Source organism: Desmodus rotundus, chromosome 9, assembly GCF_022682495.2.
Source record: "Desmodus rotundus isolate HL8 chromosome 9, HLdesRot8A.1, whole genome shotgun sequence".
In the NCBI taxonomy this organism is placed as follows: domain Eukaryota; kingdom Metazoa; phylum Chordata; class Mammalia; order Chiroptera; family Phyllostomidae; genus Desmodus; species Desmodus rotundus.
The window spans coordinates 102,545,287-102,570,637 of NC_071395.1; the positions used below are offsets into that span (position 1 = coordinate 102,545,287).

The window sequence follows — 25,351 nt, forward strand, 5'->3', positions numbered from 1 at the left end:
TTTGACATGTTCATGAAAGCAGTGTGTGTAGCTAATAGTTGCTTAGAAGAAAAAGCCCCCACCCTTTTTGAGGTTTTCTACCCCCTCCTCCCTATTTTTATTTATTAGAAAAAATGGATGCATAGAGTTAGCAAGGAAATGAGGAAAGATTCTCAGGACTTTACAGGCTAGTGTAATAGAAAAGGTAAAGCAAGGAATCTTTTTTGCTAGAGTCTTTAGCTCCTTGATACTCTTAAGTGTAGCCCATGAGCCAGCAACACCAACACCACCTAGAAACTTATTAGAAATGCAGACTCTCAGGCACCATTGAGTCAGACCTACTGATTCAGAATCTGCACTTTAGTAAGATCCCAGTGTTATTTATATGCATGTTAACATTTGAGAAGACTGCTGTAACTCATACTTTTAAGTTCTTATTTTTTTGTATTTTATTTAATCTTTATTGTATTTTGTTCCATTACCTTTTAGTCCCCTTATACACACCTCTCCCCAGCAATCACTGTACTGTTGTCCATGAGTCCTTTTTCCTTTTTGCTCAATCCCTTCACTCCCTAACCTCCTCTCCCCACTAGCTGTCATCCTGCTCTCCACCTCAGTCTGTCCCCATTTTCTTTGTTAGCTCAATTTTGTTCATTAGATTCCACATGAGTGAAATCATATGGTATTTGTCTCTCTCTTAGTGGCTTATTTCACTTAGCATTGTGTTCTCCAGGTCCATCTATACTGTCACAAAGGGTAAAATTTTCTTCTTTTTTATGACCAAGTAGTATTCCACTGTGTAAATGTTCCATGGTTGTTTTATCCACTCATCTATTAATGAACACTTGGGCTGCTTCCATATCTTGGCAATTGTAAATAATGCTGCAATGAACATGGGGGTGCTTAAGTTCTTTCAAATTAGTGTTTTGGGTGCCTTTGGATATATTTCCAGAAGTGGGATCACTGGGTTAAAAGACAGATCCATTTTTAATTTTTTGAGGTATCTCCATACTGCTTTCCACAGTGTCTGCACCAATCTGCATTCCCACCAACAGTGTGAAAGCTTTCCTCTTTCTCCACATCCTCACCAGCACTTGTTGTTTGTTGGTTGTTGATTTAGCCATTCTGACAGGTGTAAGATGGTATCTCATTGTGGTTTTAATTTGCATTTCTCTGATGATTAGTGATGTTGAGCATCTTTTCATATCTCTATTGGCCATCTGTATGTCCTCTTCGGAGAAGTGTCTATTCAGGCCTTTTTCTCACTTTTTAATTTGGTTGTATATATATATTTTTGGTGTTGAGTTTTGTAAGTACTTTGTAAATTTTGGATATTAACCACTGCCAACATCATACTCAATGGGCAAAAACTACAAGTGTTCCCCTTAATATTGGGAATAAGACAGGTATGTCTGCTTTTATGTCTCTTATTCAACATAGCACTGGAAGTCCTAGCCACAGCAATAAGACAAGAAGAAGAAATAAAAGGCATAAAAATTGGAAAGGGAGTAGTAAAACTCTTTATTCACAGATGCCATGATTCTGTACATAGAGAACCCCAAAGATTCCACTAAGAAACTACTAGAACTGATAATGATTTCAGCAAAGTAGCAGGATACAAAATTAATACCCAGAAATCAGTTGCATTTTTATATGCCAATAACGAACTAACAGAAAGGCAAGTTAAGAAAATACCATTCACAATTGCTTCAAAAAGAATAAAATACCTAGGAATAAACCTAACCAAGGATGTAAAAGAACTGTGTTGGGAAAATTATAAGACACTGAAGAAAGAAACTGAAGGAGATATAAACAGTGGAAGCACATACTGTGTTCATGAATAGGAAGAATTAACATCATTAAAATGTCCATACTACCCAAAGTAATCTATAGATTCAGAGCAATTACTATCAAGATTCCAATGACATATTTCATAGAACTAGAACAAATATTTCAAAAATTTATATGGAACCACAAGAGGCCCCACATAGCAGCAGCAATCCTGAGAAAGAAGAACAAGGTTGGAGGAATCATGCTACCTAATAGCAAACTATACTACAGGGCCATAGTGCTCAAAACAGCTTGGTAGTGGCATAAAAACAGACACATAGATCAATGGAACAGAATAGAGAGCCCACACCTTTATAGTCAGTTAATATTTGAAATAAACCCACACCTTTATAGTCAATTAAAATTTGACAGAAGAAGCAAGCACATACAGTTGGCTAAAGATAGTCTATTCAATAAATGGTGTTGGGAAAATTGGACACATATGTGCAGAAAAATGAAACTAGACCACCTTCTTGTACCACACACAAGAATAAATTCAAAATGGATCAAAGGCTTAAATGTTAGACCGGAAACCATAAAAATCCTAGAAGAAAATGTAGCAAAATCTTGGACATCGCTTGTAGCAATTTTTTATCAGATATATCTCTCTAGGCAAGGGAAACAAAAGAAAAAATAAACAAATGGGACTATATCAAACCAAAACATTTTCAGCAAAGGAAACAGCAAAGGAAATCATCAGCAAAATTAAAAGACAACCCAGAAATCCTCTTTCTTAAATTTAGCTTTTCCCTCTTTGTTACATCTCTCCATTCATCATATAAATGTGCTCAAATCTCTTCTAATGTTATTAAAAACACTACACCCTACACAGTGATTCCCTTAGCTACTGTCCTGTATGTATTTTTCTCTCTCTCTAATGATTTTTTACTATTTTACTTTTAATTTTGCAAAGAATCGAGGACAAAAAGGATTAGATCTAGAAATGGCCATTCTCTATTGGAATTTGGTGCTTAATGGAAGATTTAAATTCTTAGACTTATGTAATAAATTTTTATTGGAACATTATAAACAATCGATACCAAAAGATACTTGGAATCTTCTTTTAGACTTCAGTAAATTGATTGCAGATGACATGTCTAATTATGATGAAGGAGCATGGCCTGTTCCCTTTCCTTTCTCCTCCCTCCCTCCCTGCCTCCCTCCCTCCCTCCCTCCCTTCTTTCCTCCCTCCCTCCCTCCCTCCCTCCCTCCCTCCCTCCTTGAAATGGGAGCCTAGACTAGCCATTCCTGGTTTCCTCTTGTGTGGTTACTCCTCAGTCCCCTATAATCTAGGCTTTGTTTCTATCAAGTAAGTCTCTCATTGCCACATTCAGATGACACTGTTTAGTCTTTGTCTTTGTTCTCTCCGTAACATGTGACACTGTTAATAGGTTCCTTTTCCTCAAAAATTTGAAAAAAAAAAAACCCCAAAACACTCTCTCTCTGTTCATTCCCATGATGATTATCTCTCCTGATTTACCTTCTTCCTTGTTGAAAAAAAAAGCTTTTGTTTGGAGCTCATTTTTCTACCCTGCCCTCTTCACTGTTGTCCCTCAGGCTTGCCTCTTCCCCCAACACATCCTTAGGCAAAGGTGTGCACATCCATAACTTCACAGTTTCCTCTGTACCTGTTTCTTCCCTATTCTACTGCTTGGCTGTAGTTCTCTCTCCAAGTCACCAGACATTATATTGGATACCTCCTTTTGGGTGTCTGACAGAGATGCCTCAGACTTCACAGACTTGACTTTAGCTGGGACAGACTCTGCTGGATGCCAACCCTGCAGCCACCCTCCTTTCTTCCTTGTGGGTGGAACCCTGCCCACCTAGGGATGGATCATGATCTGAAAGCCATTGTGTTGTGTCAGTGGTTGGGCTAGGGTTTACATCAGATACAGTTTTGGCCAAAGAAATGTAAGAAGACGACTTCTGATAGCCTCTCACAGTCTTATGCTTTGGAGACAGCAATATGTTGAAATGCACTAGCCACCTAAGACGGTACTCTGCTCTAAGGCGTTGGAGCAGAAATTTGGGAAGAGCCCAGGTCCTTCGTGCCATTGGTGGGCCAGCATCAACCTTGGAATCATCTTTTGAAGAAAAAATAAACTTCTACTTGTTTAAGCTTCTCTCAGTCAGGTTTTCTGTTCCTTAGAGCTAGAAGAGTCCTAACTTACTGAGTACCCAGAACTGAACTCTTTATTTTATATTCTGCTCACCCCTAAGGTCTAATAATGCTTTTCCTAGGCCCAGTCTCTCAAGGCAGAATCCTGAGAGTCATTCCTGACTCCTCTCTTTCCTCCCCAAACCATCAACAAGCCTACTGATTCTTCATCCTAAATCTGTCTTCTCCTTTCTATCCCTTCTGTCACTTTACCCTTTGTAAAGTCTTTCTTAGAGCATTGTAAATTTCCCTTTTCTGGTTTTCTGCTTCAAGTTTCTCCCTGTTTTAGTTTATTCTGCTCTCCATTCTCTTGAAAGGGTAAACTTAAAAAGACAGTGTACTTATTCATGCTATGGAAGATTTATTGATGTAGAACAATAAGATATACTACAAATAAAACAATGGTTAAATATGTATATAAAATCTCACAGAGAAAAATGCCTAGGGGGGGAAAAGCACCAAAGTGTTAATGATAGTAATCTGTAGCTGGTAGAGTTTGAGTGATTTTTAATTTCTTTTGTTTGTTTATTTGTATTTTCCAACTCTCTACGGTAAATATGTATTTAATCATAAGCCACTGATATCAGAGCCTTTCCTGTTTTAAAAAGGGACAGGGATTTAAGAGCTGAAGAAGATTTAGTTTCTAGGTGGGAAAGGAGTTGGTACTGAGGGGGAAAAAGATATGGAAAGAAGATTTAGGTTTTAGTTGTATAGTTAACCTTGGGTCACTGCTGCAGGGGAATAAAATCCCAGCTGTATTAGGAGATGTTTTACTAAACATACACACATGAAAATAAAATTATTTTTTGAGCCATATGAAATACAGAAACCCTCTGAATAATTTATGATTTTTCTAAAATGCTTTTTTAAATAAAGGAAGTTTATTCTCAAGGTCTTCTTTGGATGAGGTATCACTGACTGGAAACAACTTCCATTTCTTAGACATTACCCTCTTGAGCTGTGCTGCACTGATACAGAATGAACCCTTCATTAGAAAAGGGTTATCTACACTCTGTGTGTAGATAATGTTAGTAAAACATTGGTATTAGTGAGACTAGTTTTTTAAAGTGATGATATTTGAGAAAATCATTCACTTCCTCCTTCTCAAAACATCAGTCACCATGATTGATTTTTATGTTGGCCATAAAGAGAAATAGAATTAACTAAAGGCAGGGTGAGGATTACAAACCGGAAGCAGTTAATTTACTTAACAAATGTACCAGCTATTTGTTTACTCCATTGTTGGGCACTATGCCAGATGATCAAGACATAAGACAGAGAAGATACATCCCTGTTTTCCAAGTGAGTGGCCAGACTCATGGACAGAGCCATCATGGAGACCACTGCCCACAGATTTCTTCTTTAGAAGGTCTGAAATGTTTCGTTTTAATTTGTTACTTATGTGGAGTTTCACTATTTAGAGATTTATTTGGGCTCATCATCCTCTTACATGGATGCTTAAGAGACCTGATTGTGTAGTGCCCTATTCAATGGTTTCCTTTATTTTTGGTTCAGATGGCGTGTGCTGAGGAAATTCAATGCCCAGTAAGTTTGTTAAATCTCGATTATAGGCAATACATAGTGGTACTACACTGAGGGTTATAAAAGTAATAGAGGGCCCTTTTCCTAAGGAAGAATGAGGGCCTTCTGTCTGCAATTTAAGAATAATAATCACAATGAACATTCATCACACGTGTACCATGTGCCAGGCCCAGTGCCAAGGGCTGTGCACACATTATCTCATTTAATTCTTATAGCAGGTTTGTGAGGAAGGTAGTGTTATAATCCCCAGTTAGGATGAGCAAACTGAGGTTCTGAGAGGTGATCAGCTTGCTCAAGATGACATCGTTATCAGGTTCCGCAGTGGGATTTGAATCCCAATGATTGCTGGGCCAGCACTTACTGAGCTTCAGTTTCTTCATAAAAAGTGAATAATGCTATCTCATTTATTCATTCATTCAACAAATGTTTATTGAGCACATACTATGTGCAAAGCACGTTTGTGGTGAATGTTGTATCCCGTACGCGAGCAGAAAATCAAATGGAGACGTGTGGAGTGCACTTAGATGGTACTTTATTTTTACCTGCGCAGGGGCGAACTCCCAGGGTGCCCGTTAAGGCTGCAAAGGGGAGTCGCGCCGAACGCTCACAGGCTAGCTCTTTTATACGGTGAGAAGCAAGCAAGCAAGTTACAAAAGTGGGAGTTGCGGTTATCTCTGCATAGCTCTGGGGTCAGGAGGAACTATCTGTCTGTCTCCTGTTGATAAGAACCATCTGTCTGTCCCACTTAATTTGTACCCTCAGTTTAAAGATAAGGGTCCAGACCCGAGATGAGTCTGGCACCCAAAGTTTTATGGCCCTCTAATTGGCTGTAACTCAGAATAAGCCCTCTGCAAATCACGTATTGTTTACCTTTACCCTTACTTTGGCCAACAATGTTGTTTCTCTCCCCTATCTCTTCTGGTGACCTTCAAGAGGTTTTCTGCTTAGCAATGCTTAAAATTGGCTAGCCCTCTTTCCTAGCTCTCAACATTCCCCCATTTCCTTGTTGGCACTTATGAGTCAAATCCTTGAATCATACTAATGATGGGGCCACAGGTTAAACAGAGGAGTATAATTAATAAAGGCCCACTAATAGAGGAAATCAGGGTAGTCAACTATGGGGACATCTTAATAGATTCCTGCGTTGGTTCTTCTAGATTTTCTCATTCTTTTAGTCTCTGGGTTAAGACCTTGATACTATCTCTAATTATCCCTGAATGATTAGCATAAAAGCAACAAGTTTCTCCTAATGCTGCACATAATCCTTCTTTCCTTAAGAACAATACATCTAATCCTCTCCGATTTTGGACAGCTACCTCTGCTAAGGAGTCTACCAGTCTTTCTAAATCAGCTACCTGATCTTGCAGCAGAGATATGTCCTTAGAGAAAGTCTGCAAAAGCTGCCTTAACTCTAAATCTCCCGAATGAGGGCTGCAGCACTGAGTGCGGGGGACCCTAAGATCCTAACAGTGGCTACTATGGGTATAAGAAGGGGAGTTTTTTTTTTCCTAGTCCTAGAGGGGAGAACAAAATCTGGGTTTCCTGCATAGAGATACACTTGGGGAATTATGTACCCAGTTACACGAAATTCTTGATAAGAAATTGGTGGCAAACAAAGATATATTCCTTGGAGGCATATAAACCAAATGCCCTCAGGGGCTTTCAGTAATCCTGGATTCTTTTCGGAGGAGTGGGTCATGTTCCTTGTTGTTAAACAACGATTTCTATAATCGGCTTACCTAAAATGGTGGTGTACCTACATGGCTTAGTATCCAATTCCTAATATTCATGCAGGCTCAGCTTATAGAGCCTAGGGGTTCACTTCCTCCCCAAACCTGAGCACAGGTTCCCTTAGTGCCACCTGGGCTCACTGAACCTGTAAGTGAGCAGCCAGGGGCAACCTGGAAGCAGCATAGTAACTGGGAGCAGCATACTAACTAAACCATTATCTACTATATTCCCCCCTTTTGATGCAAAAAGTTGTTCTCGGCTCCTTTAGCATCACTATAGAGCTGGCCATAGTTCTGGGTATCAGTAAACTGCCTTAGTTTCTGGTACTGATGCTGATAATTCTGAAGGGCCAGCACCTTAGCTACTGCAGTACGAGTGACTGTGGCTTCTAGATTCTGAACTAGGGTCTGTAGGATGCAAGGCCCTAGGCTTAATCCCCAGAAGAATTATGAGTAAGGGGCCTAGGAATGGTACACCTTGAGTTCTGGACCCTATTACAAATCCCTTCCTGGGACCTCCTCTTGGCTGCACCCTGCTTCAATCCTTCCTTTCAGATATATAACCCCTTTATAATTATATAAAGGACAATGGGCGAAGGTCTCATCTTCTTGTAACTGCTTCCGGCTGGACATGGACGTTGTCCTACCTAACCTTGGGTCAGGGGTGCCCCGAAAGGGGGTGCAGCACGGAGGTAGTCCTTTCCTGTAAGGGGAAGGACCTTATTTAATCCAAGTCAGTTGGCTGTCACTGCGAAGTTGCAAGCTCGGTGTCCAAAGGCTGGCATTACTGGACAGTTGGCATCCTCGTCGTATTCTGGAGGTGACAGATTTGGCAAGAGAGTTGGAAGGCACAATTAAATCATAATTACCGAATCAGAAAGGCAGGCACCTAGGTAAAGAATGGCTTATCTGGAGGAAGGGAAGGTGTATGAGACATGCTACACCTATCCAAAACCCTGTGGCTCACTACACTTCACTCAGGCTGAGGGGAATATATCAGGATTTCTCTCCTTTCAGATCTCTGGGCCCTTTCTGTCTTGGCTATTAGGACAGAAAAGGGAAGATAAGCTCTGAAGTGAAGCCCACAGATCTCTCAAACCCTTTACCAACCCAACTACCTAGTTTAACCAAACTAGCTGAGTCTCAGGGGTAGATGATGAAGATGGGCTCCTTAAGTGAGGCCTATATTGCAACCATTCTCTCAGGTAATGAGGCCATAGTCCCACGCCCTATGAAAACAGAAGGAGGAACACGCAGGTTAATTTACACAACCACTCCCAAGCCAGTCTCTATGCTGGTGAGACTGTCTTTTGGGAAGACATTCAGTTGCAAGGCCCTTGCTGCGATGACATACAGCAATGGCAATTTGACAGGCCCTTCGTGCCTGTAAATTGAACATCTTCAGTAATATTACAAACCCAGTTTCAACTTTCAAATGAAAGCAAACTTTCAAGACAGCTGCATGATTTCTATATCCAATACTGAGCATTGTGATTTTCCTTAGACCATGATTTTTCTCCTTAAGAGCACCCTCATCGTTATTAAAGAGACTACTTTGAGTCCAACTTTTAATTCTGCCTGTTCGTTTGCATAAACACACCAAGAGCAGCCTGGATCGCCTATGATCTTTAAGTTCGCTTCACTGGAACTCACTCAGGGAACCTTTAGACTGACTTCAGTCTGCCCCTCAGGGCACAGAAGCAGAGCCACACATCTGCCACCTGGCTTCACCTGTACCAGTTGTTTCACTTAAATCCTTGAGGCTTTCGTTGTGCCTACAGGTTCCTTTTTATCCATCTTTCAGGAAAGCAACCTTCGTTCCTTCCCTGGAAAGACTGCCACGAACCACACAATCAACCAAGGTGCCAGGCTTCTTCCTGTGGGCTTTTGCTAGCTTCTCAAGTCAATCCCAGTTCCTCGGGGCTTCCTGGTGACAACCAGAACCCAGACATGCCTCCTTCAGGCGTGACATTCCAGTCAAAGCATCGGTTAACAAACTATTAATGACTGGTCTTAATGGATTTATGCAGAGAAACCTTATGTCATTACTCACTCCTTCAGAATGCCAAATTCTGGAGGGATCAGGTAGGGAGAAAAATACCAAGTGCGAAGGAAAATCCTTTTCCTTCTGATATCTACTAAGATTGCATCTCTATGCCTTATACCTTCTATTACTGGCCCCACACACTTTCTTTCCAAAACTTTCACAAACTTTTATAACCTTTTACACACCTTTTTACAAACCCTCTTCTATCTTTACAGCTTCCCATAGACCTTCTGCAACATCCACCAACCTTCTGTATCCTTTCATACATCTTCATTTACATATCTTGCACTTTCCCTTGTTCACTTTCCTACAGAGTGTGAAGTTTTAACTATCCCTGGAATCCTCAATTTTCTTTTCAGAGAAGATACAGAACAAAATCTAGAACACAGACGGAGTTCTATAAGAACAGCACACAGGTAGAGGCATCCTCTTGCACCGGCGCGTCTACTGGAGCCTCCGCAGAGACATGCCATTCAGGTCCGGTCTCTTGGCAGAGACATGCTCCCTTGCCTCAGGCTGAAACACACATCAGGCCCAAATGACCCTTCCTGGGTCCTGAGTGGCAAAGGCACTCTCTCCAACCGGTCACAGGCGACCTTCACTAGGTCTTCAGGTGACCCTAACCAGGTCTTCAGATACAGGGGGTTTCTGATTAGAAACGGAAGCAAAATGAAACTACATTACCATAAAACCAGAAAACAAGTAGTTAAGGTTTCCTTTCCTCCAGGTTTAAAACTTTCACAGCCTTTCTACACATTTTTGCCCATCCAGACTCAACCACAGTCTACCTTTAATCCCTGCTCCTTTCCCACCCTGGGAAGGACTGTACTTAAACTCAGCACTTAAACTCAGTATGTGGCAGCCAAAAGTCCCTACCAGTACAGGCATCTTCTACTCAAAGTCCCTAGATATGCAGAGATATCCTGCAGCTTTCTTAAGATTAGACCTTGCAAACGCCCCATCAACTCCGCCCTCTGGGCTGAAGTTCCTTTTGGCAGGGCTTGCTGCCAAAGGACTTCAGTTTCCGTGGTTACCGCAGCCCCCGTGTACCGCTGCCCTTCCCTAAGGAAACTACTGCTATCCGAGAACAGAGTGAGCTCTGGTTTTTCGTATGCCTCATCCCACAAGTCTGGGCGCACGCCTGTGACCTGCTCTAATATTTCATGGCAGCTATGCATGATGGTTGGATCAGGGGCTGGAAGCAGGGTGGCTGGATTCAAGGCGGCACTTTTCAGGAACTGGACTGATGGGGAATTCAGCAACTGCACCTGGTACTGAGTTAGCCGTGCATTAGACAACCAGCGATCAGGAGAGGATTTCAAAATTCTCTCTATATGATGCTCCCCAATTATCTGCAAATTCTGTCCAAGGGTGAGCTTGCTGGCCTCCTTCACTAGCATGGCTGTGGCAACTAGAGCAAGTAAGCAGGCTGGCCACCCTGAGGCTACTGGGTCCAATCTCTTGGACAAATAGGCCACGGGCCTTCTCCAGGGTCCTAAAGCCTGGCTCAGCACTCTCTTTGCAATGCCTCCGTTTTCTGCCACAAACGGCTGGAATGGCTTTCCTAAATTTGGCAGGTGCAGATACCAAAGCTGCCTTAAGCGCCTCAAAGGCTTGGTTCTCTTTTTCAGTTCAAGTTATATTTCCCTCTTTTCCCCTCGTAAGTTCATGGAGAGGCTTGGCCAATTCTGCAAACCCAAGAATCCAGAGGCGGCAATATCCTATTGCTCCTAAGAACTACCGCACCTGCCTGTAGTAATCTTTCTAGGAAAGCAGCGGGAGATTCCTCCCTCCCCTTCTCCCAACACAATCTTTGCAACCTCCCTATAAATTCTTTCCCTTTCTTCTGAGGTAAATAGAGTCTGACAATCATCCCAGGTTGGCTGGTGAGTCCTAAATATAGTTTCTAGTAGGGAAATTAATCCCTGCGGTTTCTCAGAAAATGGGGGATTCTGGTGTTTCTAATTATACAGATCACTAGTGGAGAAAGGAACATATATCAACCGAGGGGGTGCTCCAGCAGGGGCACCCGGTCTGGGCGGTGCCTCACGGAGTGGCAGAAGTGCCGGAGGTGCTGGGAATACTAGAGCCTCCTCCCCTTCTCTAGTTCCCCCTCGGGTGTGAGGAGGGCTCGAGAGTGTCCCTCCCTCCTCCGGCTGGGTAGAATGCGGCACTTCCCTCCTAGGGTAGGGAGGGAGCACATTCAAGGGGTCTAACATGTCCTCCCCAGGTCCTGGTAGTGGTGGGGGTAGAGTTTAGGCACCCTCCGCCCTCTCAGCGCGGAGGGCTCCGGGAATTTCTTTTTGTTTTCCTCTTCCCGCGGCTAACAGAACTGTTCTTCCGCGGGAAGTACCCCTTCTTAGACATTTCTGAATATAGCCTGGCTTGTCTGGGGCTATATCTACCCACACATTGATGTAAACTATCTGATCGGGGTGTGGGGCTCTATAAACTGTGGCCCGAACTGCAAACAATACCGGGAGGTCGAAAGTCCCCTCTGCAGGCCATCCGACACCAAAAGTCGGCCATTCTAGCTGGCAAAGAGTCCGCAGGAACTCCGGATCGAGCTGCACGCTCACGTAGCCGCGTGCACGACGCTGGAAATCAGAAAAGTTATTCAAGATGCAATCAAGCGGGGAGTTCGGGGGTGGACTCCCGCTGGCCCATTTTCACAAGGGTTAGTTTCACGTAACTGAGACAAGCACAATATCGAGACAAACAGCTAACGAGGTCGGAGGATATTCGCCTCGCCCGCCTGGCCTCTCCTCTCGCGAGGACTTAGGTCTGTCTTAGCTAAGGCTGCCCGCGTAGAATTCGGGTTAAACTCCCAGCCGTTATGCCGTATGACAGACTAAGGAACCGCAGGTTGGGGCCCACGCACGCTCCGTAGGCTGATGCCGGTGGAGCCACAGACACAATCACACTCTCATTCTCACTACATTAATAACATACCTCCGACAACATAACACAGACAAACACGACAAGGCCGCACGGCACAGAGACAAAACCTATATTCGGAAGTGGCGTCCCACTATTCTCCGAACCCCTGGGTAGGGTTCCGGCAGCGTCCTGCCTACTACCTCAGGGCAAAGCCTCCGGAGGACTGAAACCAAAACCAAAACAGGATCCTGACAAATTACTTACTGAGTTCGAACTGTCCACCCAGTCTCCGAAAGCAAAACTCCCAAAAGGGAGATCCCGCTGGGGCCTCCAAATGTTGTATCCCGTACGCGAGCAGAAAATCAAATGGAGACGTGTGGAGTGCACTTAGATGGTACTTTATTTTTACCTGCGCAGGGGCGAACTCCCAGGGTGCCCGTTAAGGCTGCAAAGGGGAGTCGCGCCGAACGCTCACAGGCTAGCTCTTTTATACGGTGAGAAGCAAGCAAGCAAGTTACAAAAGTGGGAGTTGCGGTTATCTCTGCATAGCTCTGGGGTCAGGAGGAACTATCTGTCTGTCTCCTGTTGATAAGAACCATCTGTCTGTCCCACTTAATTTGTACCCTCAGTTTAAAGATAAGGGTCCAGACCCGAGATGAGTCTGGCACCCAAAGTTTTATGGCCCTCTAATTGGCTGTAACTCAGAATAAGCCCTCTGCAAATCACGTATTGTTTACCTTTACCCTTACTTTGGCCAACAATGTTGTTTCTCTCCCCTATCTCTTCTGGTGACCTTCAAGAGGTTTTCTGCTTAGCAATGCTTAAAATTGGCTAGCCCTCTTTCCTAGCTCTCAACAGTGAACATGACACAGATTCCAGTCCTCTGTAACTTATTTTTGAGCAGAGTAAAACAAGTAATTATATAACACACCTAATCCTACACTGATAGGATTGTTGATGTACATATAAAAGTGCTTAACACGATGCACACCACATACTAGATACCCAAAAAATATTCCCAAGAAATTTGTCAGCTGATGGAAAGAATAAGCATGCACAAAAACTATAATTTAAGATATATTGTGTCTGAAGTTTTAGGAGAATTACACATAGATTGTACTGTAAAATCCCAGAGAAAGAAATCACTCCTGGTTGGTGGGCTGTGAGAGGCCTTCATGGAGGAGATGGCGTCATGGCTTGTCCATGGGTTGAAAGGGATGGGTTTTTGGTGAGATGCATTGCATACAAAAATAGCAGGTACAGAGATGCAGACAGAGGAGTTAAAGTTTAACCATGTTTGAGAACCAAAAAGCAGTTCTGTTTCTAGGTGTAGAAAGATATATATAGTTGAGAAGATAGGATGGAACTAAATTGTGGAAAGGAGTTCTGACTGGATTTGGGGAGGCAAGGTAGATAATTTTGGGAGAGTAAAGCCTGGGGCAGGGATGCATTAGGGTAAGCTGATGCATTAGGGAGCTGCAGGTAACGTGAGTCCTTGACACTCAGGCTGAGGCCATTGGGAGGCAGGGGATGGTTGCAAAGGGAGAGAGGATAAGGGTGTCAAAAGATTCCTGTCTTCCATATGCCCACAGAAGGAATACAAATCACTTCTCCTTCCCATTATCTTTTGCTTCGAGGACGCCAAACTCATGCTTCTAACCATGCTTCTATAGCTGGCTTTGGTTTATTGTGGGTTTAATAAACCTTTATGGACAGCCAGGTAACCTAACCACTTCTTAGAGCTTACTCTATGGGGAGGTACATTCTAACTCAGCTGACTTTATGCTTCAACTTTTGAAATGCAGTTGGTTTGTAAATTAAAAATAGTGTGTACTATAACTTAGATCGGTTAACAAGATCTAGTAGATTTTTGAAGCAGGTCCAGAAAATTACCAATATCCATTACTTCGTTTAATTAGAAAAAATGCATTCCAGGGTCCAAACAACTGGAAATGGAACACAGTCTATCCTTGAAGTGGGAGCTGCCTGTCTAGCGTTCTCTTATAACAGGTGACTGTTGGTAAAATACCTGCTTCCAAACTTACCCCAGCATGTGAATTACCTGGGGATCTTGTTAAAGGTACAGATTTCTAGGTTCCTATCCTGGAGATGCTAATTTATTAGGTTTAGGTGGACCCTGAGAATCCATGTTTTAATAAGGGGTCTAGGGGATTCTTAAAATCAGACAAGTATATGCAAAAATTTTTATCAGAAGACACCTTTTCTTTTAGGTAAGAGGCTACTTTGATTTCCAACTGAATTTCTTAAAAATATTTATTTATTCTTAGAGGGAGAGGAAGGAAAAGAGAAAGGGAGGGAGAGAAACATCCATGTGTGAGAGGCACAGCAATATGTTGTCTCTTGCATGTCCCCAACTGGGGTTCTGGCCAGCCCCAGGTTATGTGCCCTGACTGGGGATTGAACTAGTGACCTTTTGGTTCTCAGGCTGGCGCTCAGTCCACTGAGCCACACCAGCCAGGGCTCCAGTGGAATTTTTAACAGTGAAGAGGGAGGAAGGAAGAACAACTTGATTGGGAAGTATGGGTAGAGGCTATTGGTTTGGGTGGTGAGGAGGGTCCCCCAATAGGATTGGGAATAATTTATAGAAACATTTTACTAGCAAGTAGCTGACAACATTTCAACCTACCTAATTAGCTTCTCTAGAGTGAAGGATAGGGATGGGGTCAGTAGCAAATTGTTTTGTCCTCCCCTTGGCCTGGTGTTTGCCTACTGTCTTGTGCACTTCCCTGTGGCCTAGCAACATGTGGAGATATTTCTGATGCTGAAAAATCCCTTGAAGTGGGACAGAACTCAAAGCCCTGGCCCCACAAAGGGTCAGGTAAGTCCTAGAATTGACCTACTGATTGTAGTTGAACTGTTGGTGACCTCTGACCTGTACTGATATAGCCATGGAACTGATCGCATAGTTCTCTGCCTTTAGATGAAAGTCAGTTTCATTCTTTATGATTTGAGCAATTGGGTACCTCCATGTGAGGGTTTAACTATGACTACAGTAGGTATTGTACGACAAAATAAATGGGAAAGGACAATATTTTAGTATAGAATCTTGTACCAATAGGAAAAAAAGTCAAGGTGAGGGCTAAACTGTGAAATAATTTTATTTATTTTTATTTTTTAAATTTTTATTGTGAAATAATTTTAAAATGATTTCTGAACTTGTGTACATCTCGGTTCATAACTGGAAGAAGGTGTGCACATGAAGGTAGGAGTTTTATTTTTTTAATTTCAATAATTCATTGTACCTCTTAGAGTGGTTACCAGTAGAAGCCTGCTTTCTGGATTCTGTTTTTATATATCTATTCAGATTTTGGTGTAGTATGAATGATGAAATAATATTATGTCTTTAATTAGGATTCTGTTGTTATTTTTCAATTAATCTATGTCAGTAGCTTTAGCATTTGTATTAAATCATTTTCTTCATGAAAGCTTTTAATGAGGAAACAAATTGATTGTATTTATATATTGGATTCTTGCCACTGCGATGTGTATTCAGTCGTGTCTTTTGAAGTATATTTTTGCTGGTCATCGTGGCTAGCCTTTGAAGTCATATTTTGGGGGTGGGGGGGTTCTTCATTTGGAGAAAGGCTTTAATTTAACAAAGCTTTCTTATTTTTATCTTTCTCTTCTTGCTTTTCTTCCCTTTCTTTGATTTTTTCCCCTTTTGCCTTTTTGTAAGTAATTTAGAAGAAAGTAAAGGTATTTCTCCCCATCTTATTTGTGATAAAACCCATACCCACTGCATTGTTGGGAGAGCCTTGCCTCAGCCCGCCCATCCAGCCCTGTCCCCTCTCCTCCCTGAAATGCACCCTATGTTCCACTCATGCTGAGTTCAGACAGCCCTTCCATTTCTCACCTTCATTTGCTTATTTAGAAAGCATTTATGGAGCATAAGCTGTGTGCCACTGTCCCTTGAGGGCTCAGTGACACAGAGAGACAAGAACATTGTAGTGCCATATTACAGGTGTTGCTGAGAGGTGTGTACAGACGTGCTGTGGGAGCACCTAACACCAGAGGCTGAGCTGAGCCTCAAAGGACCATCAAAAGTTCCCTAGGAGAAGACAGGGCACAAAGGGAAAAGCATGCCGGCAGACAAAGCAGGGGTATGTAACAGGAGGAGCGTGAGCAGAGCCGAGGAGGACCTAAGGGCTGGGGTTCAAGCAGAGGGCTAGTAAGACTGGGTTTGCGTCTTAGATCATTAGAATAGTGATGGTGCTAATGACGTAACAGCTGACTTACACTGAAGGCCTGCCAGGTGTCAGACCCAGTGCTCAGTTCTTGTGCACATTATCTCAGTTAACCCTCCAAGAACCATATGAGGCAGGTATGATTGATATTTCTATTTTAAAGATGAGGACACTGGACTGCAGCTAAGGTCTCACAGCTAGAAGAGGATCTGGGAGTCCAACCCAGACCTGTCTGCAAAGGCTTTGCTCTTCATAGTCACTGCTCTTCCTTCTCCATTATCACTAAGGAGAATGGGTCAGAAAGGAGCGAAATGGCAGGCATACCGATTAGGATGTGTTGTAGGGATCTAGGTGAGGCCTTCTGAGGGCTTGAATGAATTCAGTGCCTATAGAGATGAGAGGAGATACTAAGGGAGTAGAATCTACAGATCTTGGTGATCGAATATACATAGAAATAGAGAAAGAAGTAAAAGAATGATTCCTAGGTTTCAGTTGGGTGTATGGAGATGTCAGTCATTGAAACAAGGGTAGGAGAAGTTTGCTACTTGTGGGACAAAGGACAGTCTTGAGAGAGAATTGTAGAATAGTATCTCCCATTTTTGAATATTTTAATTGATTGTTAAAAGTATTTAATATGTGCAGACACTCTAGTCAAGCCTTAAGCCATTTATTTCTTCCCTGGCCAGCCTGAACTCCATGATGTAACCTCCCAGTCTTCCTTACTCTCTCGTCCTTATATTGCACAAGCCTAGAAAGATCCTAACCTTGGATCAATTCACCTGTCCACTGTTGGTGCTCTTATACCTGGGTAGCTAATCAGTCCTGGAACAAAATATACAATTGGATTGCCACCACAGTAAATTTCAGTCTCCAGCCTCAACTGAACCCTTAATGATGCCTGGAGGTCATACGCCTCATATCAGCAGGCTTTCCAATTTTCCTCAATGTTTCTTTTCCCCAAAATCCATAACAGTATTTATCATGTCATCTTTCATTCTTGCACGGGAGCATAGCCTTCTTCACAAGGTAAAACAGAATCTTTCAGATTGGAACCCACTTAGAATCTAGCCCTGACCCCTCCCTAAACATATCTGCTTTGGACCTCTGCCACCTGCTCTGACAGGCCTGGCCCCCGCTCTGTGTCCTGGGCCTGGCCTCCCTGTGACCCCGCCCCCTCCCACCCCTGCCAGGCATCTTCCCGCTGATCCCAGATCCTCCCTCAGCAACCCTCATCTGCAGGCAGTAAGACAGATTCTGGCATTAGCCAGACCTGGGTCCTTCTGGCCCCAATTTTTACCTCGTGTGTGTCTTGGGCCAATCACATCACTCTGCACAATTTGAACATTCTAGCCTAACTGGCACGTAGTTCAGGCTTTCTGTGCTTTCAGTCCCTCACAGAGGATCTGGCGAAGAATGAAGATTTATTAATGTTTGGGAGAATGCAGTCTTCACAACTTGAGATATAGAGGGTATGTTGGCATGTTAATATTGAATAATTTAACCTGCCCAGATGAGTTCTGAGAACTAGTCCAGCTTAAATTTTGTCTGTCTGTAACATTTAAACATGAATAATGTGACCATGTTTATAACAAGGAAAATGTCAAAAGAATTTTCAAATGAATATCCCATTTTCAAACCCGCCCCTGATTCTGCACAACAGAAACTGCGGTAGCTCCACAATGTGGACTTCTAAGCTTCTGTGGTGCAGATGTCCTCACCATGCTTCATTTTTCTCATCTGCGAAGCGAGGGGCTGGATTAAATGACCTTCAGTGTCCTTCTAGCTGTAAAAGTCAATGAGTATATGGCCCATACTCACAGAGTCATGTGGTTATCTGTGATTCAATAATCAGATCGTTAGGAGTCTCTATGGTGCAAGAGTAGCTATTTCTTGAAGCAAACAAAATTAGGTTCCAAGCATCAACAGTGACAAAAAATAGCAGAGCAAGAGCCAAAGCTGGTACAGCTTAAAACATGGTAATCAGCTAGAGTTCTTTGTGTGTGAGTGCTGCCTTGTTTTCTCCAATACACAAGTTTGGAACCAAAAGATCTCTTTACTTTTCGTCTTGATGCTCTATTCCCAGCCTGCCTCCAAGTCTATGATCAAATCTCTTGTTCCTTCTCCTGCTCTTCAGTAGCTTCCAAAACTGCCTCCCAGCTTCTCTCCCTCCCAGCCAGGCTGCACATTTCTGCTGGATTTTATCATAGTAGACATCATTCCCTATCCTTAAAAACAAGCAAATAAAGCAACCAACCCTTCGGTTGCTCCCTTTTATCTATAGAAGGGAACAAATAATAATCTAAACCCTGACCTGACATTTAGGGTCTTTTATTTTGCCACAATAGACCTGGCTAGCATTTTAAAAAATACTTCCTTGAGTTACATTTGGTTGCCTATTACATGCAGGGAGTATGGGGGTTGTGTAGACATACGGCCACAGTCAGCAGTCCTGATGCTAGAACCAGGGGAAGGAATATTGGAATGTAGGCTTCCAGTGTTCAGTGAAAGAGCGTAATTGCCGACGAATGAAGAAGAGCTCCCAGATTTCTTACTGTCAGTACCAGAGTGGGTGTCCGATTGACCATAGCAGGGATTTTATGTATGGAAAGTGTTATAGAAGATTCTACTGGGAAATAGGATTTTATTTATTTTTGAATTTTATCTCTTTTTTTAGTGTCTGGGAATGGACTTTAAAAAATTTTTTAAGTCATGGGTAATATTGTCAACATCAGATAATACTGCTTGTTTATCATTTAATAAAAGTTTAATTGTGACTTCTGTTTTGAAAGTAGGAGAACACTGAGTTGTCTTCAGGAGTGGGTTTCTAAAATGTGCGAATATAGACTCATGACCATAGAAATCTTACATTTCGAAAGGAACACAGTACTTTTTATGGCAGGTTCTTCTATTACTTGAGTTAAGTGCTTGTTGTTTATTATTACCATAGTATTTGTTATTTATTATCTTAGATTGGCATCTCTTCATGTGTAAATATGTCATAATTTTGACTAGATCATAAGCTTCTTGTAGGCAGGCACTAGATCTTGTACTTTCATGGACTGAAGGAACTGGGACTAGAGAGGCACCAGCTCCCCTCCAGGGACCTTTCCATTCCTGCCCAACAGTTTCTAAGGCTGGTACCCCAATCTCTGGGTCCCAGGCCTCTGATGCTTCCACCAGATGGTGCTCTTTTCCCATTTCTGTTCTTGGGTATCATGGGCCATATTAGCCTTTGCCACTTGCCCATTCCTTCTTCAAGGTAGTGGATGCAACACTGGCAGAAAGAGGATTTGAAATCAAGTGAATCTTCTCAAGTGAGAAAAGAGGTTATAGGAAATATCTATAATGTGCAGGTTATTAGCATTGTTCAGAAAGCCCATTTCCTTGGGTATAAATCAGTCTCTACCATGGTTCATTGCTTAAGGTCAATTGCAAGGATTTTCCTCGTCTTATCAACTTGCCATCAAAACGCCATTCAACCAGGTGTCCATTGAGTTCTAAGATCCCTTTTTTAATGCCAGATTAATACTCCAGTGTTTGTCTTTGCAGTCTGTTTGGAAACAGCCATGACCAGAGGACAGAGACGGTCAAGAAGGAAATAGAAGATGTCTTTGGACATTGAGTATTGCAGACAGCCTATCCATTTAGAAGGTACCACTTTTTGGTACAAAAACCGAACCTTAAATTTAGATATCCTTCAGTCAGCAAGAAGAGATTTGGTGTTGTTTGCCAGGTAGCAGGGAATACATGATGAGCTTTACATTTCCGTAAGTCACAGGTGAAATAACCCTTCTGATGACTTAGTTGCAAAAAATTCCATTGAGGTGTTCTAGATTTGTGACATTACAGATGTTGACATTTCTGGGTAGCTAGTTTTATAATGCCATTACAGCCTTACTCATCTGACCCAGAGGGTCTTCTCATTTTGGAGGGAGAGTTACTGGTTGATATTTTTTGGAAATCTAATGAAGTTTTTGGACTCTTTCTCTAGGGAAAAGAAAACACATATTACTTTTCACTTACAATTTTAGGGAGTTCATTTATCTCCTAAAGCTCAGCCATGGACCGACTGCAAGTTAAAACCTCTGATCTGTCTACTCTGCGATAGTAGGCTGTCTGACAAAACAATGATACTTCCTCTTAGTACTGTTTGTTTCCTATATTACAGCCAATTGAAAAGCAGTTAGTGTGGAATGTAAGAGCTTGTGCTCTGGAAGCAAGCAAAGCTGGGCACGAATCTTGGTTCTGCCACTTAACAACTACAGGATTTTGGTCAAGTTGCTTGCCCTTCCTGAGTCTCTTTTCTGATCTATAAAATGAGGACAAGTACAGTACTGACCTCACAGGATTGTGATGAAAATTAGATCAAATAAATACATGTAAAACTCATACATAGCACAATGCCTATAGCAAGTACCGAATATGTTAAACGTTTTATTATAGTTAGGAAATGGAATTATTTTTTCTTTCTAGATATTTGCAGTAACATAAGGATAGTTACAGTTCTTTGCCTTACCTCCTTAACTCATTATCACAGTGCCTGCTCTGGAACTCGTTGCTGGGATTGGAAACTTGTCTGCCTCATTTACTAGCTATGGGCAAGTCATCTCATCTCTTGATGCCGCGGTTTTCTCATTTACAAAATGGGTGTAATAATAGGGTTAGAGTTGGAGGAGAAGCGAGTTAATATAAGAGAAGTACTTAGAACAGTTTCCAACAATATGTTCAAAATGTCTTAACATTGTTATTATTTTTACTGTTACTACTATTACTATAGCTGCTGCTCATCAAGATTCCCTCAGTGCCATGGGTTCAATTTATTTGTTGTGCCTTTCCTTAAACTAAAGTTCAAGAGGATGGCTGAAAGGGATTGAAAAGTACAAACTTCCCACTGCCAAATAGATAAGTCATGGGAATGTAATATACAGCATAGGGAATATATTCAATAATATTGTAATAACTTTGTAAGGTGACAGATGGTTACTTATTATGGTAATCACTTCATAAGATACATATATAAATGTCAAATCACTATGTTGTACATCTGAAACTAATATAATGTATGCCAGTTATACTTTATTAATAACAATAAATTAATTAAATAAAGTTCAGTTAAAACCTCTTTAATTTAAAAACATGGATTGCAAACTTCGCCTTTGCCTTACATGTAATGTAACCCTAAATTTCAAGATCATTCTGTAGAGCAGGCTTAATGTTGTGAGCTTTCCTTCTTCCATTTTCACTTCTGGGAGCTTAAGAAAAGATTTATTTATTTTGATTGAATGTGAAAACAATAATCATCAATATGACTTCAGCATTTTCTCTCTGCTCATTCTGTACTCATCTTTTTCCAGTTTATAATCTCATTTGCATGGACCTGATGATGTTGAGTATGGCTATTGCTGAGGAGTGATAGCTTCCCTTTCATATTGAAGCCGAAGCTTCAAAGAGAAGATTAAAGAAGTGTTTGTTATCTGTCTGCACAGGCCTGATACGAAATCCTCAGAGGCTTTCAGGATAAACACAACTCTGTGTGTTTGTATGTTTTTTTTCTTTCATATACTTCTATTGTGGCCTTTGTGTTTTGGTTCAGAATTTCTAGTTTCAGACTTGTTGGTGTCTCTGGCTAAGGGATGATTGTTTTTAAAGTGAAGGATACAAATTAGTAGATGTTGGCAGGGTTTGACTAAATGCCTCCTAAAGAGTGTAGAATTCTTCAGTGTGGGATCATCTTTCCAGAGAATGTGATGAAGGCCACCCATAGGAAATGTTTCACAAGACAAGATGAAGACCTTAAGTGTGTCCTGCAGAGAATAGTCCACGGCGCCCTCCAGTGAAGGATGAGGTTGCTCACCTTTCGGCTTTGGCTGTTAGAAGTATCTTCTGTGAGCTGTGGGATAAGGGTGTGTGTGTGTGTGTGTGTGTGTGTGTGTGTGTGTGTGTGTGTGTGTGAGAATAGGCTTTTTTTAGCGTTTGCTAATTAATACTTAGAGTAAGAGGAGAGGGAAGAAAGGTGGCAGGACAGTTTTATACCTTCTGAAAAAGAAAGGAACCAACATTCCTCTTTATGTCATCCCATGTCCGTTTTACATATGATTTTTATTTACGGAAATATTTAATCGCAGTATCATCAAGAATAAAGCAGATTCTGCTATTTAACATCAAGATAGACCAGCCACTTTATTTGATACTGTTAAATCTAACCTTTCTTCATAACCTCCTTAAGACACAGCTACCATTGGCAGAAGTTCACTCTTAGGATAAGTGAGCTTATCTTCTTAACTAGCAAGAGGAGCCAGAAGACCAGGGGCCCATTACAGTAGGTAGAGAAGGGAACTGAAAATCTGTGTGTGAGTCAGAGTGGGGCTTATGGGGGAGAGAGGATGAAAGAAGAGACTGAAATCATTAATAACATATTTTACCTACTTAACAATTTGCCAAGAGTTGGCCATTTAGCTGCTGCTGCCTGGCTAGGTGTTTTCCTGGGTAATGCGTGACAACGACACTGGTTATCAAAGTTCCTGCTGTTGCCATCATTCACACTTTGGGAAGAGGGGCACATGCACACGCTTGCATATGCTTACACCCTAATTCCTAATTATATTGACTTAGAGGTTGGGCAATGATTGGAATCAGGGGCTAGGGCAGTGCCTCAAAAGAAGATGGAAGTTAGTAAGAGAAGATGTCAAATTGCTCAGCCCTTTGACGATTAGCTGCATTTTACAGAAAGGAGTTTTATGGAAAACTCTTCACGGTGGCCAGGTACAGAGTGGAGCTGCACTGTTTGCTGAGCGGAGATTGACCCGTCACGCCATCATGCTACTGTATCCAACTTATTTAAGTTACGGCCAGTTCCTGTTTGCATGTCCCTACCTCCACCTGGGTGCCCTCCCAGCTGTTGCAACTTCACACTTCTCTACCCTTTCCTCCTCTTAGTCCCTCTCCCCTTTTCCGCTGCAGATGTCAGCTGTCCTGAATTCTCCCTGCTGTCTAACCCAAGTATCTTACATTTCACTTCGCCTGGTTGCCAGCCCAGAACTCGTCTAGGAAAGGAAAAAGGAAAGCCAATTGTGAGGTTGCTTCTCCACCTTCTCTTCCTCTGATAGTTTCCCACAGATTTATCTCTGGATTATGGCAGCATCCTCCCCACTAATCTTCCTTTCCATTTTCTTACCTTTTTACCTTATTAAGAAATAACTCTTAGATACTCACTGGGCTGATGTTTCTCCCTAAAGTAGTCACACATTATTTCAGTCACACATGTACTGGAAGGCACACCATTATCATCTGTGTATTGCCCTTTGGTTAATCTTTTTTGGGGTTATGGATTTGTTTACGAATTTGATCAAAACTGTGACTCCGTCAGGGGGTGGGGAGGGGATGACCACATGCGCACATTCACTCCTGAGAGGTCAAGAGGATAGAAAAATGCTCATCCTGTTTAGTGGCATGGGGGTCTCCATGTCCACAGCAAGAATTAAGAGTGGTGATTGTAGGCAAAATTGGAGCACGTCGAGATGCGAATGGAAGGTGAGGAGATAAAGAGAGAAACCATAGACAACACTTTTCAAAATTTCAGTGTGGTGTGAAGGGAAAGAGGTCAGTAGATAGAGGTGTATGAAGAGGGCGAGAGAGGGTTTGCTTTATTTTTATGTTAGCATAAATGCTGGTGAAAAGGGCTAAATTGAGAGGAAGAGGTTGAATATACACAAGAGAAAATCAATGAGAAATAATATAAGGTTCCTGTGAAGACAGGAGGAAATGGAGTCCAAAGTACCACAGACTTTAGTGGGTAGCCACCACATCAAACATTGTTTCTGTGGGGGAAGTGCAGTTTAGATTCCAAATGACCCTTCCCACCACTTCCATTTCATTAGTTTTAAGACGTTAATGGTTATCAGTTTTGCCAATCACTTCCCAAAATAAAAAAGGAGATGGCAGACTTCGAGAGCCCCAAATCTGGCTCAGACACTAAAATGTTCAATGACCTTGAGTCAGTTGTTCATGCTTCATGTATAAAATTAAGAATTTAGGGCTAGAAGTATTGGAGGATGTGTTGGGGCGATGTTTGGGTTATTGTGACAACCAGAGGGACCACTGGCATTTGATGCCCAGGACCAGTGATGCTGGTTGTCCTGTAATACACAATGCAGGTTGTCGCAACAAAGAACTGTCCTGCCCAAAGCCTGTAGAGCACCTGATGAGACACTCGGGACCATGGCTAGAAACCTCATAGGGCATTTCCAGCAATATGTCAGAATTATCCAGTGGCTACAGTGAGATGAATGCTGCTTTCAGGCCTTTGAGAATCTTCGAATCTCAGGGACAACTCAGGTTGTTCTTAAAGTGGCTAGTAGCTTTATCTAGTTACTATTTAGCAAGCTTTTCGGACCGGGTGCCATAGCTACTATATGCCAACCCAGACTGAAGAATACCGGTTTGACTTATCTCCGTTCTTTTCCTCTTATTTCAGATACTATTGGGATTTTCAGCCCCAAGGTGAGTACTCTGGCCTTTTATGGTTTACACTAAGAATGTGGAGATGATATTGTTTACTTCTGTCCCTTCCAAATAAGCTTCTCCACAGAGTCGCATTAGCCATTTCTGAGGAAAGTTAGTGGAGTGTTTAATTAACCTTCATCCTGCTGGGCCCCCCTGCCCAGCTTTTTAGCAACAAGAGGCTCTGATGCTTCATCTTTCTGAGTGGATTAGTGCTAGATTATTTTATAGAACTAAAACAAGAATATGCTTTTATTCCTTGAGCTTTGTTAGATGCCAGCAGGACCTACCAGCCTTCAAATAAAATGGTGGCCGAGTCCATAATAAAAACCTTGGGAGGGCTCCAACTCAACTAACCCTTCATGTACTCCGGAAATAAATTCCGGAGTGTCACCTCCTTGATCACAGTGCTCCTCCACGCAGCCTGCCTGTCTGGCAGGAGAGAAATGTCAGAAATGGAGCAGTGTTGAAATTCCCACTA

General features: G+C 42.1%; 1 protein-coding gene and 1 long non-coding RNA gene across 3 annotated transcripts in view; one reads left to right on the forward strand and one right to left on the reverse strand.

The window, feature by feature from the left end:
• Positions 1-25,351, forward strand: part of SKAP1 (src kinase associated phosphoprotein 1) — a 265,799-nt gene that overhangs the window by 35,975 nt on the left and 204,473 nt on the right. Inside the window, exon 3 of one of the 2 annotated variants that reach the window (XM_053910585.1) lies at positions 24,845-24,870. The exons of the other annotated variant lie outside the window; for it this stretch is intronic. Within the exon in view, the coding sequence (XP_053766560.1) occupies positions 24,845-24,870 (26 nt within the window). The remainder of the gene's footprint in view (positions 1-24,844; positions 24,871-25,351) is intronic. 2 annotated transcript variants of the gene reach the window in all.
• Positions 6,025-13,017, reverse strand: LOC128779190 (uncharacterized). Its single transcript, XR_008425088.1, has 2 exons — positions 12,431-13,017; positions 6,025-11,883 (listed from the first exon to the last, which is right to left on the reverse strand). It is a non-coding gene; the product is annotated as an uncharacterized lncRNA (long non-coding RNA).